At 44.2% G+C, this 17,016-nt stretch overlaps 1 protein-coding gene across 7 annotated transcripts in view; it reads right to left on the bottom strand.

The window, feature by feature from the left end:
* LOC114452344 (transcription factor SOX-6-like) overlaps positions 1 to 17,016 on the bottom strand; it is an 89,597-nt gene that overhangs the window by 2,368 nt on the left and 70,213 nt on the right. For 6 of the 7 annotated variants that reach the window (XM_028431618.1, XM_028431612.1, XM_028431615.1 and 3 more), the window contains 6 exons: positions 13,393 to 13,542; positions 12,178 to 12,355; positions 10,464 to 10,657; positions 4,941 to 5,049; positions 4,062 to 4,232; positions 1,352 to 1,565 (listed from right to left, as the gene is read on the bottom strand). In XM_028431618.1, the coding sequence (XP_028287419.1) occupies positions 1,352 to 1,565; positions 4,062 to 4,232; positions 4,941 to 5,049; positions 10,464 to 10,657; positions 12,178 to 12,355; positions 13,393 to 13,542 (1,016 nt within the window). The remainder of the gene's footprint in view (positions 1 to 1,351; positions 1,566 to 4,061; positions 4,233 to 4,940; positions 5,050 to 10,463; positions 10,658 to 12,177; positions 12,356 to 13,392; positions 13,543 to 17,016) is intronic. The other variant, XM_028431617.1, reaches the window with a different exon arrangement.

Below are 17,016 nucleotides of genomic sequence, written 5' to 3'. Positions count from 1 at the left end.
TCTAACACAGCTATGAACATCACATATGAACTGCTGTTATGTATGCTTGTTCCATATTTAATCAAGGATCCATCAATTAAACACTTTAAATAATCCATTATCCTGCTTTGAACGAAATGTTAATTCTGGACGCACTTCAGTGAAATGGCGACGCTTCTCATCTGGCCAAGCGTGTCCCAACACGGAGCTGTACCTGCCTGAGTTTACAGCAGCGTCGGCTAAATGACCTGCTAAGAATGAGGCTGAACGACGCACATCATTCAAACGGGCCCTCTGGCTCCTCCAATGAGTCACAAACAGCAGGAAAATGTCAGTTTTCTCACCTAACAGTTTTCCCTCCTCTGTCTCCTGAAACAATTACCGCCGTATGCTCTGACAGACTCATTTTCACATTAAGCACTTTAAAACAACACTGGTTTTGTTATGTGGAATGTGCCAGGAGCTGGTTGTTGTACTGGCTCCTGGTAGCTGTTTGATTTAATTGAAAGTCCAGGCCTGGAGAATCTGAGCTTTTTTACATGTACTTGACCACACACAGTAAATGTGGCATTCAGCCTGTGACGTCTGCCTCGGCCTCATTCCCTTCTCAAACATCTGCTTACATTTCATATTCCACTATGTCTGTCTGTGTCCAATTTCGCTGCCCGCAAGCGCCCAGCATTGTCCTAATTTAATAAATGACAAGCTATTAAAAATCACTCCTATTCAAAGCTGTGGCCTCTGGTAAATCCATCTCAGGCACAGGCCACTGTGATGGCTTTAAACACGTCCACGACTGGTTCCTATTAGGACAATGCCACTGTTTTTCCCCTCGCAGCACTGACTCCTAATGCTCCTCAGCAAAAGGTTTTGCAGATAGAACCGCACGAGGTTCCAGATCTTTCATCAAGGGTCCATAAACCCCCGATGGTCACTCCACAAACCTCAAGTAAATGGATGCAGTAAAGACTATTTCTCCTCTATTCGCACTGAGACACAAGATCTCACATAAAGTGCAAAATTGCTTTTGAAATATTTGAATGATTTCCCCCAAAACTCCTCCATGAAACAAAAGAGAAATCCATCTCTGCGATGCATATTGAAGCTCTATCCTTTATCTAGGCAATTCTTTGTTTGCCTGCACGTATTCGGTCAAGGTGACTGGCAGGAAGTGTGTGTGTTTATGGAATTAAACGATCACAGATGCAAAGTAAATGACTCAAAGCCTGTCTGTGATCCAAGGCTTAGGAGGCCCACGGCTCGTACCTGTCAATGCAAACTGATCCCTGTTAAGAAGTATATGTAGGATCGTACACACATATAACGCAGTGACGCATTGAAGTATTTACAGGCAGATCTCCAACATACTCACCCCACAAAGAACTGCCTCATCTCCTGACGTCTTGAGCGCATCAACTGTTTGTACTCCCCGATGCGCAGCTTCTTGCCGTCGATGATGCAGGTCCTCTTGGGCCGAGGCTTGTACTTGTAGTTGGGGTATTTCTCCAAGTGGATCTTGCTCAGGCGGGCCTGCTCCTCGTAGTACGGCTGCTTCTCCTGGTTGGTCATGGCTTTCCAGCGAGAGCCTGGAGGAAATTATTGATATTTTAGTCTGCGTTTGCAACCTTACAGGGAGTGAAAGAACATTAAGGGGTGGATGAACTCATGGATTCATCGTCGGCACGCGTTTGGCAGCACTTGCCCAGAGAAGACCCTGCTGTTCTGAAAAGTTGGCCAAAGACTGCAACAAACTCTTTCCTAGGTGGTGGAGGGATGGATCGAGTATCCATCCAAGGCCTGTAGAAACTAAAGATCCTCATGGAGGTTTTAATAGTTTGGGATGATGGAACCAGTAGAACTAAAATGCTTTTGCTGGTTTTAGAACTCGTTCCTGGCACTAAAAAGAACTCCAGCCGACACCAGAGCGCTACCTTCACCTTCACACGCGTGACGCCAGTCGGACCCTGACGATGTGCCCATGTGTGACCTGGTGGTGGGAGCGAGGCCACAATGGTGATAAAAACCATTTTATCTGCTTCAATGACAGTGAAGAAGCACGTATGAGATCAAAATCTGGGATCTGATAATGCAGGTCTCTACTATCATCTCTGATGTACATTATTCAGTCACACACAAAAAAAAACCTCAGCTTTGACATTTCTGGTGGTTTCTAAAGGTTGGACATCTTCATGTGAACAGACACCATTGAGTCTCCAACCAAGAAGGCTGTTTAAAATCAAGAGTGGATTACACTCTACTCCCTCTCTTGGCTCAGGAAGAATGATACATTGTGTACTTCTTATTTTCCCCGGTAAGAGGACCTTCTGAACAAGTGGATAGGCCCATTACTGCAGGAATGCAGCACATCTGTGAAGCACTTTGACAACTGATTATACACACTCTGCCTCGCTTCACTGTTTATCAAGGTTTATCACAAACTCTTCTTGTACTTTTGTGACACAGGAAACACAGAGGAGGTTTTTTTTTTTTTCCTAAACCTGCCACCCACCCACTCCGCAAAGGCCAGCTGTGTTATTATGTTGGAAAGATGTGCATTGTACACATACAGTCACATATACACAAACACAACTCTGCTTTTTGTTCTTGTCAATGTCAGCGAGGCCAGAAATGTATTTGTAGAGCTTCCTGCCAAGAAGATCCCACTATTCATACTCAGCCTTAAACAGCACGTCTAATAAAATAATATCACTGAAACGGCTCATTAATAATAAAGATAATAAATATCTCACTTGAAAAATAAATTCTGTCACAGATATAAGCAGATTTTTCAAAGCAAACGATTCGTCCTATAAATCCAGGAAGCAGAACACAAAACGGCCTTTTATAGGAGCCCATTCACAGATTTTGAGTCAATAACACAGACCCACCTAAGAAAAAAGGTAATTTGTTCACATCGCAGCAGCTCTCAGACTAACTCCGACGCTGGGCTGGACAGTGGAGGTCTTAAGAACATTTCACGAACAACCGTTATGCTCAGCACCGCGTGAATGGGTATCTGTGTCGAGGAGGGTAGAATCCACACGGATTTTAACTGAATGCATCCATCACACTAGTCAGGGCGACACAGTGGAGCTCTGTGTGTGGAGTGTTCCAGGCTGAAAGACACACTAGTCCTTCTGATAGTCCACAGCTTGTTGGTGAGAAACTCTGTGAACTGTAGAATATAGAGTATAGTGGCAGTGTAAATTAACGACCTTAAAATAATCCGCCATGTTTGAACCGAGAGGAAGGACGCCGAACGCTTGAAGTGCGCATTGGACTGTAATTTAGTTTGTAATAAAAATGATTTGTTTGAATAGAAGTGACTGCAACCACGGTGTATACAGAGCACGCTCTGTGTCACATAACGTGCTGCGAAACGAAGCAATGTCAAAAAAATGCAGTTCCACCCACTGCCTTTGGGGGCTGACTCCAAAAGTGAGTCAATCCCCATAGAGTCCCATGTTAAAAAACTTTACAGCAGAAATAAACATCTTTAAACGTAACCTAAAAGAAAATAAAAGTGCTCTAAAACAGGGAGACAAAGTAAAAGTAAAACAAAGCTTCAGTTTTACTTCCCTTTTTGCACCTTCAGCATCATATATGTGACTCCAGAGGACAAGAGGGCTCCAAAAAGCAACAACACGGCCGCGGTTGGACTTTAAATCAGGAAAAATGTGTTGTTGTCAGGTGCCATGACACTTTTCACACTCGAGTTTTCATTGATCACTTTTGTTTTGCATGATTAATTTTACAGATTAAATGTACAGGGTTAACATCATGATTTGAGTTTTGGTTTCTATGGTTACCACCCCTTCTATTGTGTGATTTACTGCCAGACAGTCATCGACTGATGTGTCTCACGATGTCTATTGGAGAACCTTTTGCTAAATGCTGCCTTCAGCATAGGATACATTCAGACCCCAAATGTGTCCTGTACAAAAGCAGGAAGTTGGTGAGAAATGTTTTTTTTTTTTTTTTTTTTAATCCAGCCACGGCAGACAGTGGAGAGATGGAAATAAACCTCAGGTGTGTCCCTCTCTCTCATCATTTCAACTATTCTCTTGGCTCAGATATCTCACCCAGGATCTTGCTGATGTTGGAGTTGTGCATGTCGGGGAAGGTCTGCAGGATCTTCCTCCTCTCGTCTTTGGCCCAGACCATGAAGGCGTTCATGGGCCTCTTGATGTGGGGCTCGCTGCTGTTCCTGCCGCGTGCCTCCCTGAACACTCGCGCCTCCGTGATATTATTCCCTGTGCGACACAAAGGAGATAAATTCACTGTATGTCCTTCACTGACACTATAATGCACTGAGCCCTTCCTGTTTGTTTCTTCATGACCTCTTGGAAGAGGATGTATAACAAAAGTCCACCAGCATGTTGCGGGGATGCCCTCCACACACACACATAAACTGTGCACACTGTAGTGAGTGTACTTCCGCCTGATATTATCTCGGTGCCTGCGCTCCTGTGTTTACTCCTCTGACTCTAAACTAAACCACGATGAGCACTGCTCAACTCCTCATCCCTGTAAACAACAGGGCTTTATGAGAAACAGGTGGGAAAACGCAACTTAAACACACAGTAACAGTCCTGCATTGAATAGAAAGCACAAGTCAAACTTTGCATACTTCAATTGAGTGTGTCACAAACACTAGTTGTGGATAAAAGGAGGATAATTTACATACACACAAGAATAATGAAAGTACATTTTTCAGACTCTGTTTAGCCATTGAGGGTGATATTCACGCAGCTTCTCAAGGAGCACAATAAATATTTGTACTTGCTGAATACAACATGAATACCTGCAAGTACAAGCCTCCAGAGGCAAAGGGGCACAGCGGTATCATTTTTGTCTGAACAGGATGTGACTAACCTAAATTCTACTGCTGAAAAATCAGCTAATCATTCACATTTCAATTACAAAATAATTAGAAAAGTGTGTTACACAAAGGTGCTCACCGTCCAGGTCTTCGGGTCTCGTCAGGTCAATGACTCTGTGAACCATTTTCCCAGCGTCCTCCCCGAGCTTCCCCAGGTGCTGGCTGAGTGTCTCATAGTGAAGCCGCTCCTACAATATAAAAACAGTACGTTTGAAGCAAGCTGCAAAAACAACTGAAGAAATGTGACACAATCTCCAAAGAAAATGTATACATTTTTGTTCTTAATGTGTGGATCATGTGACCTGGCATCACAGGAAGGATTTTTGGTCATGAACTGCTTGGCTTAGAGGAAAGTACAGCTCTTTATGTTGCTACTCCTTTTTTTTTTTTTGGCAAAGGAAAAATAGTGAAGCTGTTAATGCAGCAAACGAAGAGACACAGCATAGCAGCCCCTTCAAGGCTGTAATCATCAGAGTTTCCCCAGCCTCCCATCATCACTCTCCCTGATTCTGCCCTCTCGCTTGCCACTCCGCTCCTAAAACAAACTTCTACAAGCAGCTTGCTTTGGGGCCTTCCAGCTAAAATTACCCCACCACGCTCCCAAACTGCGGTGGAAAACATGCAACTCTCCGCACAGCTACCGCACATCCACACTCCTCCTCCTCCTCCCCTCTTCTTCTTCTTCAGCCCTCCCTCCCTCTCAGCTCTCCTCCTTTTCTTTGGTGACAGAGGCATTTTGTTTGACGCAAGGAATGGTTGCTGGGTGAAGTCATGCCGCGGTAGCCGCTGGCAGAGTTGGTGGAACTTAGGGGCCGGCGTGTGTGTGTGTGTGTGTGTGTGTGTGCATGTGTGTTTATAGATGAGGAGACGGTGCGGGCCAATGTCAGCACTACAGCAGGGCTGTAATCAGGCCCACCACAGAACATGTGCCTGGGCAGTGCCATGCTCACCGCAGGAAGCAACCGCCTAACAAAGGACTAAAGAAAAGAGAGGAGGAGGAGGATGGAGAGATAGAGAAAGCAAAAGAAGAAGAAGGAGGAGGAGGAGGAGGAGGAGGGGTGGAAAACTAGTCCAGAGACAAGAATAAGTCCTGAAGTCCACCGAGAACCTCCCTTTAAGCACTGAGCGATGGCTTGGGTCACTGCTCGTGACGATGCTTTCACACGTCTGTCTGTGGCTGTCAGATGTCCCATAGTGCATCATTTCTAAGTAGTTGTATGAACATTCCTGGTGAATGGGAGGGGACCAATGGAAAAGTGATGCAGAGTAGAGTTAGGGTTTTGGAAAATGGAGCAGGACAGCATCAATAGAGGTGGAATGATCCAAACTACAGATTAACAGCAGACCTGGGTCAAAATGTGCAACTATTCCCTGCGGTTGGTCGACTGCTGGTCGTCTTGAAAGTCCTTGTGGCAAAAAACAATAAGGAGCTGTCTTTCCTTTGTTTAGTCAAGATTGAAAAAGGTTTGGCTTGTGCGCCGGCTGGTTTCAAACTGGACTGCTGCCTGTTTGGAGCACTCGTATAGAATTTTTTTTCATAAATCTAAAAACTGTAGAAAAAAAGGAAGATTTACTTTTAATCTGTATAAACAAATCTCATCTGTGCAGCTGCAGTATTTTTAACACACTATTGCTTTCATTAGCTCCATGATGTGTTGAATGTATATTTCTAAATTTAAGAGACACCCGACTCTTTTTGTTCTGCTTGGTCTCGCTTCTCCTTGGCGTTTGCGTCTCTCTCCTGTTGCTAAGGTAACACTCCAAACATTTTTTCATCTTTTTTTTTTTTTAAATCTATACCGTATTGAGCTCATTACCACAGTTACAACTCGCCTACTGCCAGCACGGCCTGCCTCCAGCTGACCCGCAACCGTTTACTGTCTCCTCCCGGACCAATCAAGTTTGGCAGCCTCCTCTGCCCCCCCCCTCCTCTCCACTTGCGTATTTTTTTTTCCTCTCATCCTTCTTTCGTTCTCTCTCTCCTTCTCAAGACTTCACTGTGTGCCGATAGAGCTGTCAGTCAGCCCTGCTCTGTTTTTCTCCCGCACCTCCTCCTCCTCCTCCTTCTTCTTTTCACCATTCCTCCTATTCATAGTACTTAACACTCCTCCACCAGCCCTCCACCGCTCCAGGCTCCCACAAGAAGCAGACACTCCACAGTCTATTTGCAGGTGCCAGACACAGCTTTGTAATATACATTATTATAATGTATATCATCCAGGCTTTAAATGAAGCTGCATCTCATCGACCTTTAATCAAGACTTGGAGCCATCTGAGCTGCTGCTTTCACAGACTCACTTCCTAAAAAGACTCAACGCACAGGCAGAGCCAATATAAACGTCTATACAACCGTTTCCTCCCCTTCCAGACTTACTCTCCAACAGAGAGCATGCAGACCAGCTTAAACAGAGCGCAGACAAAAGACAGCTACAACAGGACACAGTGAAATAAAGACTCAGAAACTTAAGAGATCTGCTTCATTTCACACACTGTGTGGAAAAAAGCAAAATACCAGTTGATTTAAAGCACACGTATGATTAATAAAGAGACGTGTGGGATTTGTGTGATAAGGACATCACTTGTTAAAACTCTTGATTGTAAATAGATCTTCAGCTCATTTGTGTTTCTTTTTTATTTTGCATACTTCAAAGTTTCCAAAAGCGCTTCTGCAAAACTTGCTGAGACATCTTTTTACAGATTATTTGCACATCAGCCTCACGGTAGCAGTAATGATGCCAAAACATTCCTCATCGTTCAATGCTTGCAATTTAGAATTGTCTGTTGAGTGATTGTGTGCATGGGCAGCATCACCCGAAAAGTGAGAAAACAGATCTTGGAGCAATAAAAAAAAAAAAAAGTATGTGTGTTCCTTCTTATGTGACCTGTAGATTTACCTGCACTCAGTCTGCCATCACCTCCTAAGGAAAGAGGAAAAGGTAGTCCCTCATGGTTCGAAGCAGTGTGGTATTTTTCTACTTTGACAAATGTGCTTTGCAGGGAATATGAATATGAGTTTCTACATGTTTAATGAGAAGAAGCACATGGATGTTTCTACACATAACGTACGCTGAGTGACATGCCGATCACTCCAAAACTCAGTGTTTTCCGTTAGGCGGGCTTAGGGAGTGTTTTGTGGCTGTTTAGATGAAAAACAAAAGTGTGCAGTCTTTTATGCGCACTTCACAAACACATACATGAATGCACGCACACAGTCATACACAGTGGCTATTTCAGTGAGCTTTGGCAGCCGCAGGCCAGCTGGAAGCAACGTAAGCGTAAGGTGATACTCAACAATGCCACTAACTGGCCAGGCCTCTCGTCTGTACACCAGCTATAATGACATTAACATGGCCAAGGCCAATGCAGAGCCAGGACACACACACACACACAGACAGAGAGAGAGAGAGAGAGAGAGAGGATCACTTTCAGCTCTTTGGGAAATGTCTCTGTCGTCTATGCTTGAAATGAATGCTGTAGGACAAAAATACCCAAACAGAAAACGAAATACACACACACACACACACAAACATGCTCAGACGTCATCGCGACTCCCTTTGAGTCGATGTAGCACGGGCAATAAATAGCTCAACATTCAACATTACACTAAGATACCATTTACAGCAGTCGTTGCCTCACTCCCTCCAAAAGAAGCTGAATGTTCTGTGTTAATACAATGTCATAAAATACAAAGACTTGGGCACAGCCTCAAAGTTTCTAAGGGGAGGATTTGAGTAACAAATTTATTTGACGAACAGAAAACAACACACAAATCCAAGGTAAAGAAAAAGAGTGAGTCTCGCTGCCTCCCGAGGTGGAACGGCTGAGTCACACACTCAGTATCCAGCAAGTTCCATCCATGAATTGTTTAAGACAGAGCGAAGCCTTTGAGCACACACACACAAACTGCTCCATCCCAATGAAAAAAATTCTGTATTTAAAGCTAAGAGAAAGAGTCTTTGAGCTGCTGTTGTTAGGTAACGAATAACAAACTGACAACAAACACCAAGGCCTGCTGTCGTCCTCGAACCGGAAACAATTACTTTGAGACTTTCCAAATGAGCTTTTTATTAGGAGGCATGCAGCTATAAACCAAATTACTGCATTGCTTTGGTTTTGTTCTTATAAAGTTGGAAAATATAGAGCTTGAGAAGCACGTAGGGTTCTCCTTGTAATATACAGTCACCTTAATCTGGGATTTTTTTCCAAATTAAGAAAAAAAAAAAAAAAAAATCTGTAAGCACAAACTTATCTGAGATTTTTTTTGGTACTTGGACCTGCAGCAGACAGCTCACATTAAATCTCAATAAACAATTTATTAGTATAGGCTCTTGTATAATTTATATTTATGAGTTTCTCAGTGTTTACTAGTATTATGATTTAAAAAAAACAACTTGGGACTGAGGATAAGTACAGCAGAGAAATATTTTGCCCGATTTTTGGATGTTTTCTTCCAGAAGATGCAGAGCAAACAAGTCCAAAAAAAATTCAAAAACAGCCTATCCTTGGAGCGCACCAATCATGACCTACTTGGGTTGGTGGGTTCAAAGTCTCCACCCCTAAAATATTCATGAGTTCCTCTCCTCCTCCCTCTCCTCATCCTTGCAAGCAACATGGGATCAATTGCGCAGGAGAGCCGGCCTAATCATGTTCCCCATTTTACCGAACGTCTGATCCCAAGAATCTATGATTGGCTGATCAGACTGATTGAAGATGTTTTGGAATATGGATTTCCCCCTGGATATAAGCTCTTGGTACAAAGACCCTGTCTCCTTCAGCCCAAGGGAAAGAGATGCGAGGGGGAAGAGGTGAGTGTGGAGAAAGTGGGGGTCGCAAATTCCCTGAGAAAGGCCTTTTAATTGGGCTAAAACCCAGAGGCCAGGATCCCCCCCCCCCTTCCAAGGCAAGTGGAGAGCTGGACTATTATACACACACACACAAATGTTAACATCATCTCCCCTCCAAAAAAAAAAAAAAAAAAAAACACCCACTCAGTCAAGGCAGGCACACACAAACACACACATACATACACACACTAACACGCCAAAACCATCACTTGTCATTGGCCCAGCTGCTCCCTCTTCAAAGCTGTTGGCTTCTGGGTGGCCGTGGAGATGAGAGGAGAAAAGAGAAGTTCTCAAGAGCTGCAGCCCGAGCCAAATGACACCAAATATCATCCATGAATATTCTTCAGGCTCATGCACTATAGCTGCGCAGAAAGCCTTGAACACTCAGCCAATAAAGTACTAATGACGACGTGACGCAGGAAGGAGGAGTTGCTCGGGTGTGTGTGTGTGTGCGTGTGTGTGTTGAGGACTAGGACAGAATATTACATGGACTTTGATAAGGTGAAATCTATGCTAATATTGTAATTAGCAGCGTAAGAAGATGAGCTTAAAGTGGTGACTGGTGTAAAGTGCTTTATGGTTGGTTAACAGAATTGGTTTTCTTTAGGTTTTTAATGTCATGTATGTGACTGTCTTTCTATAAGTAGATCTCAGTCCTTCCCTCATATGCCTTTGACCATGTGATTCTCAGACTCTGGCGTCTGTGTGTCTGTGCATTTTCTAATATGCATCCACATGCGACCTGTTGTCCCTCTAACCTTGTTGCCGTTGTTGAGGCTCATACTGCTGAGGGCAGAGAGTTTGGCCTCCAGACTCTGGTGTCCCGACTGCTGCTGCTGGTGGAGCTGCTCCCTCTGGATCTGCTCCCTCATGCTCCTGGCTTCTTGGATGGCCTTCATCACAGCGTCCTGGTCTCCCAAGAGCGCCGTGGAGTTGAGGCTGGACAGTATGTCTGAATATAGGAGAGAGAGAGAGAGAGAGAGAGAGAGAGAGAGAGAGAGGAGAAAACAGTATGTCACTCTGACCGGCAGGACAGGACAAATGAGTGGTTTACACATTTTATTCTAATTCCTCCATGTTACTTCTCTTTCGTGCTGAAAAAGCAGCTTCTCATTTGGAACAAAAAACAAGGACTTTCTCTCAGATTGAAACATTTCCTAGTTTACCAAGGTGACGAGTCCTAACATCAGCATGCACTTATTCACACAACCACAAGAGGTCACCTGCATAATCTATGATATTTTCTGTTTGTCACACATCACAATAAGTAATGATGCACAAATCAGGCCTTCTGGGTTTGGGAAGGTGCTCTTAGCTATAATTATGACAGTGATAACAACTGATAACAACCATTCAATGGACTAATAACTTTCAAACCGCCTGTGTTCCTGTTTTAGAAAAGAAAACAGAAAGAAAAAAATCATGATTTCTGAATAAGCACCGGGGAATTGATTGTGGGACGTGTGCATGGCTCCATTATAAAAGACTTAAACATGAAATATGGTCCAGTTTTGCACTTCTCAGAGCCACTACACATTCTAAACTGTGATTTCCAGATAATTTTGTTTTGAACTTTTTAATTTTACAACATGACCAAGCTTTGAAAACAAACTAATGAAATCCACATGTCTCTTTCCAAATTCCCATAAACTACTTTAAAACAACTGCATAAAATCCAATTTCTAATCTAAAACCAGGTCCAAATGTTGTTTTCTAGTCCACTTGTGTCACAACATGACAGAACCGCCACCCCCCCCCCCCCTCCCTTGTTTTTATGTGCTTCACACTTTTGAAGCCGATGCACATTTGAAGAATAAGATATAAATAAATAAAGGGATGCAAAGTTTCCGTTGCCCTCCTCGTTTAATTAGCAGACAAGTAAGGAAGCACTGTATGCTTGGGTGGCCGTTAAAATGGGCAAAAAATAACTTTGCAGGGAACACAAGCGTTGCGTCCTCAAAGCCACTCCAGAGGAGCTGGTGAAATTGTTTTCTGGGGGGGATATAATGAGAGGGTTTAGATTGGCCTTAATAACAGATAGCAGAGGTAGGGGCATAAAAGGTCTAGCGCGGGCAGACAATGATGTGAGGAAGCTCTTAAAAACCAAATAACGTGTGCTGGGTTTCACTGCTTCCGCTGCTGGGGTTTTCATTGGGGCTAAATACAGGGCTTTGGACTCCTGTAAAACACAAACACACAGACAAAACACACACACACAGGTCTCCTCGTTGGGTTGAGGTGTCTGCAGTCTGTCAGGCGCATGCGACGCTGCTTGGTTTGTCTGTGGGTGGCGGGGAGGAGAGTGGGAGGTGTTTGGGTGGGTGATGTTTTTGTTTTTCCGGCCCAGTTGTGTGGATGTACAGTGCAGATGTGAATACATGAGTGTGTGAGGGAGTCACTGAACATGTCGGTGCTGTGGCGCTTCTTTAAACTAAAGTATAAGAGCTGCAGATGTGTGTGTGTGTCACCTACCGAGAGACGTGTTCCGGCCCATGTTGGGGATGGGGCTTGGGATGCGGCCTTTGCCCATGCCTGTAGGACTGGTTTTGTTCGTGCCGAACAGATTCTGTGTCGGAGACGTTGGGGAGCGGAGAGGCTCGGCTGTCTTGGGTCTGGCTGAAAGGTTCAACGGCTGTGTGGATCCTTCCTCCTGTTACACATGCAACACATTTTAATGGAAGTGTTTAGCCTCTAAATACGCCAGAAAAGAAACTGAAAACAGCTGCTGAGATTACATTTTGAGTGCTTTTAGTGATGCTCCCGGTGACTTTATCAGCCAACTCTATCAGGTTTCTGTAAAAGAATTCTCCTAAAGAGTTGCAGTGAACCTACTCATCTAAACAATGGCACGTTTGTTTGTGTGATTCCTCCATATCTGATGAATTGTTTTCACCATGAAAAAAGGAGCACTAGCGGCAAAACTTGATGTTGCTCTGGTATTGGCAGCGAACACTTGATGAACGTGGATCTAATTTGGAGTTGCGCCTCAGCTGAGGAAGAGGGGAAGCAGTTTAGGACGGGCTGGGAGCGGTGGAGTTCGGCTGCGGGTGGCAAGCCGAAATGGGAGGGTGTGCTTAGTGTATATGTGTGTATGTGTGTGTGTGTGGAGGGCGGGGAGTTTGGAGGGCACAGCACTACTGTTTGAGTGCGGTGAGTTCTGACGCCGGTCTATTGTGACGCCGGTTGCAGCTGTGCCCCACACAAACACACACACACACGCATGCACACATGGCTTCCATTACTGCCTCGTCGCACAGTAAAGATGAGGCGTACGCTCTCTCTCTCCAGTGGAGAGGGGTCTGGGCTCCTGCCAAACAGCAGCCAGCGCCAGTGTCAGTTTGTGAGTGCGTATGTGTGTGTATCAGTGTATGACTTTTAAATAAGCTGTTTCTAATTGACGGTGGAGAGAACAGAGCCAGATTGCTGTTTCAACGACTTCCAAATTTCCAGCCTCTCACTGTTTTTTCTTGCACCCATCATCATTGTTGTGATTATTTATGTGTGTTTTCCGATCACACATATTCTGAACTCACTTTTTCCTTTGTGTTAAGATGCTGATTGTCATTAAGTCAAGTTTTTCTTCCATACTTAACCATTAGAGGAAAAGTTAAACTCCCAGTGGCGTGCGTCTGGGTGCTGTTTATTTCCCCTGTGTCTTAACGATACGATCAATTGAGTGATGTTTACCTTAATCTGAGCGACAGGACTGGATGCTCGCTTCTCACTCTTGAGGGTGGAGGGGGAAATGGGGCTGGTGGAGTTGGGACCCTGCGGGAGGGGAGCCATCTTGGCTCCTGGTGAGATTTGCATGCTTGCCAGCTGGGCGGCATACAGCTGCTGCAAAAAGGGAAGAAACCAGCAAAACCGACAGGCTATTAACATCGCTCGCCAGCAGCTAGTCAGTGGCTTTCCTCTTTCATTCTCTCTTCTTACACACACACACACACACACACACACACAGGGTTGTTTTTTATCCTGTATCCTCTCCCTGGTACTCCCTGCATCGTCTGAAGTTTGATGGGTGTGTGTCTGTGCCAAAGACACACAGAACTAATATGGAAACAGATGTGCACACACACACACACACACACACACACACACACCTATATCTAAAGACAGGAACATCCCACACAAATGGAAGATTTGTTGGAGGTTAGTATTTATCAGGGAGGCGCTCCAACAAAACATTTTTATTTTAGATTATCTACAATCCATTTCTGACAGTTATTTTTTCAGCAGATGCTGGGAGCAGCTTGTACATCCATCTAGCATTTAGAAATAAAACAGACAGACAATAGCTCAAGACTCCTTTGAGTGCTTCGCTTGAATCCTAATTAAAAACTGGATATCTATTACCTTTTAGCCTGCACAAATATGTAAGTATGAGTGATGAAATACGTTTTTTTAGACAATGCCTGGCACCGTGCTCCTTATAATAAAACAGTGGTTTCTTTTATTTTTCAAAAAAAACAAAACAAAAATGAAATGGAATAAAGCCATGTGGCTGTTTTTGTTATACTCACTATTTAACCTTAAAGCTTGGCTTTCTCAGCAGGGTTGTAATTTTTAATGGTAACAGTCAAATAAAATCTAATTAAATTAGGATTAGAAGCTTTCTAAGATTCAAAAGAATAACACTTCAGACTGGTCTAGTCACACACACACAGTTAATCCACCCTATTGATGGTTCGGACAGTTGGGCTCTGCACTGATTGTCCAGATTTACTCCTCGTTAGTCTCCACTCTGGACGGGTTGTCGGAACAAGCACGGCGGATACAACTCGTAGTTTCCACACTCTTTGTTTCACAGACACACATGCTACATGAACTGTTAGCTGAAGTAACTTTCAGTTGAACTATCACGAACTGTCAGAAACTTTTAGTTTCTGTTAGGTGAACTGTTAGAAACTATCAGAACTATTAGGTGAACTATTAGGCTGTAAACCTGCAATAAACACACGAACAAACCGTTATTAACGGCTAACATTTTGACTGTAACAATACATTTATACATTATTTATTTATACATAATGCCCACTCACCGACATGGTGTGCGGGTCCCGACGGGAAATCAGAAATAATAAACAATCTGTCACTATAGCTGCACTTCAAAGCAACAAGCGTTGCTATGGCTACGCCACAAACACAATAGTTGCTATAGCGGCACTACAACTGCACATGCTCCGCAGTTACGTCATTCATGTATACATCTAACAGTCATGAACAACTATTACAGTCAAACACATATAACACAGTACCTTAAACTTCCCACACCCACATCAGGAAATAAAGTTTTCTACTTTACATTGAAAATCCTACAATGATCATTTTAAAGTACTCTAATTACATCCGAGGTGATTCAATTTAAAGTAGAAGTAGAGTTAAAAGAAAAGATTTGGAAAGTATAAGCTCTCGGGGTTGGATGAAAAACATTAAGAAAAGAAAAAGAAATGGTCCCGACTTTCCATCCAAGGTACTTAACAAAAATCAAAGAGTCACATTCTCGGCCCACAGTCCAGGGTCTTCTAAATCAAAGCTAGCTGGCCAGACAAACCGCTGCCTGAAACCACTGTCAACCCCTGTCTAAATGCATTGGAGTGTGAGCACTGGAGTATCAAAGAGCCTGTCCTCAGGAAAACCACCCAGACGTGGCTGGCCTTCAGTAGATTCTCTCCTCTTTTTCTTCTCATTTTTGTTGCTCTCACCTCATCAATAACCCCCCCCCCCAACTCTCTTTTCTACATCTCTGTCTTTATTTTGTCCCGTTCTCTTCTGATCTCCTGTTGACTGTCTCTCCACTTCAGTCTCTTAGTTTTCTTCCAAAAATGATTCTTCATATCTTCCCCTCAAATCTCCATCTCTGTTTTTGCTCTCTGGCCCCGTTCAGCCTAAATGGCCCCCAGTGTTGTGAGATCTGATTTCCCTGTAGTCAAAACTGCAAAGCCTCCTGAGACCAGAGACCAAAAGCAAAGAAAGCACCATGGAGAAAGAGCGAGTGAGTGAGAGAGAGAGAGAAGGGGGGGGGGGGGTAGAGAGTTTTGCACTGCAGACACACGAGACCACCGTCGCTTCACCGCCAAAGCGCCAGGCTCAGCAGTCGGGGCCCAGAGAAATTGGCTGGCCCTCTTTCCACTTCTCTCAGAGCGATATTAAACACAAACAGAAGGGGCCTCGCCGTTGAAACAAAGCCCTGATGTCACGCCGCTTATTTTCGTTGGAAGGTACCAGGAGTGCTCGGGCCAACCCCCGGCGATATGAGATCCCTATAAGAATGTGCCTTGAATGGCTGGTGGTGAGGCCTCTCGCGTCAATCAAGCTGACCACAGTTACTTCTGGTGATGCCTGATATTCTTACGGCTCTGAGGGGGAGCAGGGGCTGAGGCAGGCCCACAAAGTCTTTGAGGTAAAACACACAGTTAGGATCTCACACCCGCGCCTTCGCACAGACACATGCGGCGAATTTTTCTGCAAGCACATCCACAACTATTGTGCTGTTAGCAGCGATTCTGTCAACAATTATGGAAGAGGAGAGGGAACAAACAACAGACTGACAATAAGAGCTTTTACCTTATTTTTCCTCTGTTTCTACAAGACACTCAGAGATTGATTGTTGACTGGGGGAGGCCAATGTGCAGCGTAAACAACCCCAACTAGAGCTCTTGCCATTCAGTCTTCCCCCAAGGGAAGACAATGCCGCAATTTCCTAAATTACAAATTGACAAAGAGGGCCTCAAACTGCGCCTCAGCTGTCCAGACTATCGGACCTGCCTTTGGATGTTAGTGCTAATTAGACTTAAATCCAAATGATTACTCTGTCATTTTTGAGCCTCGTGATCATCAGCAGTTTTTTGGTTTTTTTTGTTGGGGGTGGGGGTGGGGGGCAGTCTTTGGTACAATCCTTAAGAAAACAGAAAGATCTTGTTGTGGTTTTGGGTGTGGGCAGCCCTGTCTGGACTGTTACAGTCCACGCTCTGTGCCATTAGGTTCGAGTGGAGAATCCCTTTAACTGGCCTCTTTTAGTGTCGAGCTGCTATCGATCTTAGGAGTACACAAAACAAATGAGGTTTTGTCTTTTTCAGCAGGTTTCCTTGGGGGAGGAGGAGGAGGAGGAAGAGGGTGAAATGGATCGACTGTCACTGAGCTGGCCCACACAGAGGACAGAGACTAAATATTGTACTGCTGTATAGTGAGAGAGACTCATAAAGACAAAGGCAGCAGAAGGCAGCCATTTGTTCTTGAGTATGCAACAGATGCTCAGGTCTTTAGCATCAAACACTGTCCTCACTTTTGGGAATGGCATCAGTGTACAGT

This window comes from Parambassis ranga, chromosome 19 (assembly GCF_900634625.1).
Source record: "Parambassis ranga chromosome 19, fParRan2.1, whole genome shotgun sequence".
Classification (NCBI taxonomy): Eukaryota; Metazoa; Chordata; class Actinopteri; family Ambassidae; genus Parambassis; species Parambassis ranga.
Note: the sequence above shows the minus strand (reverse complement) of the source record. Positions and strands in the feature narration are given on the sequence as shown.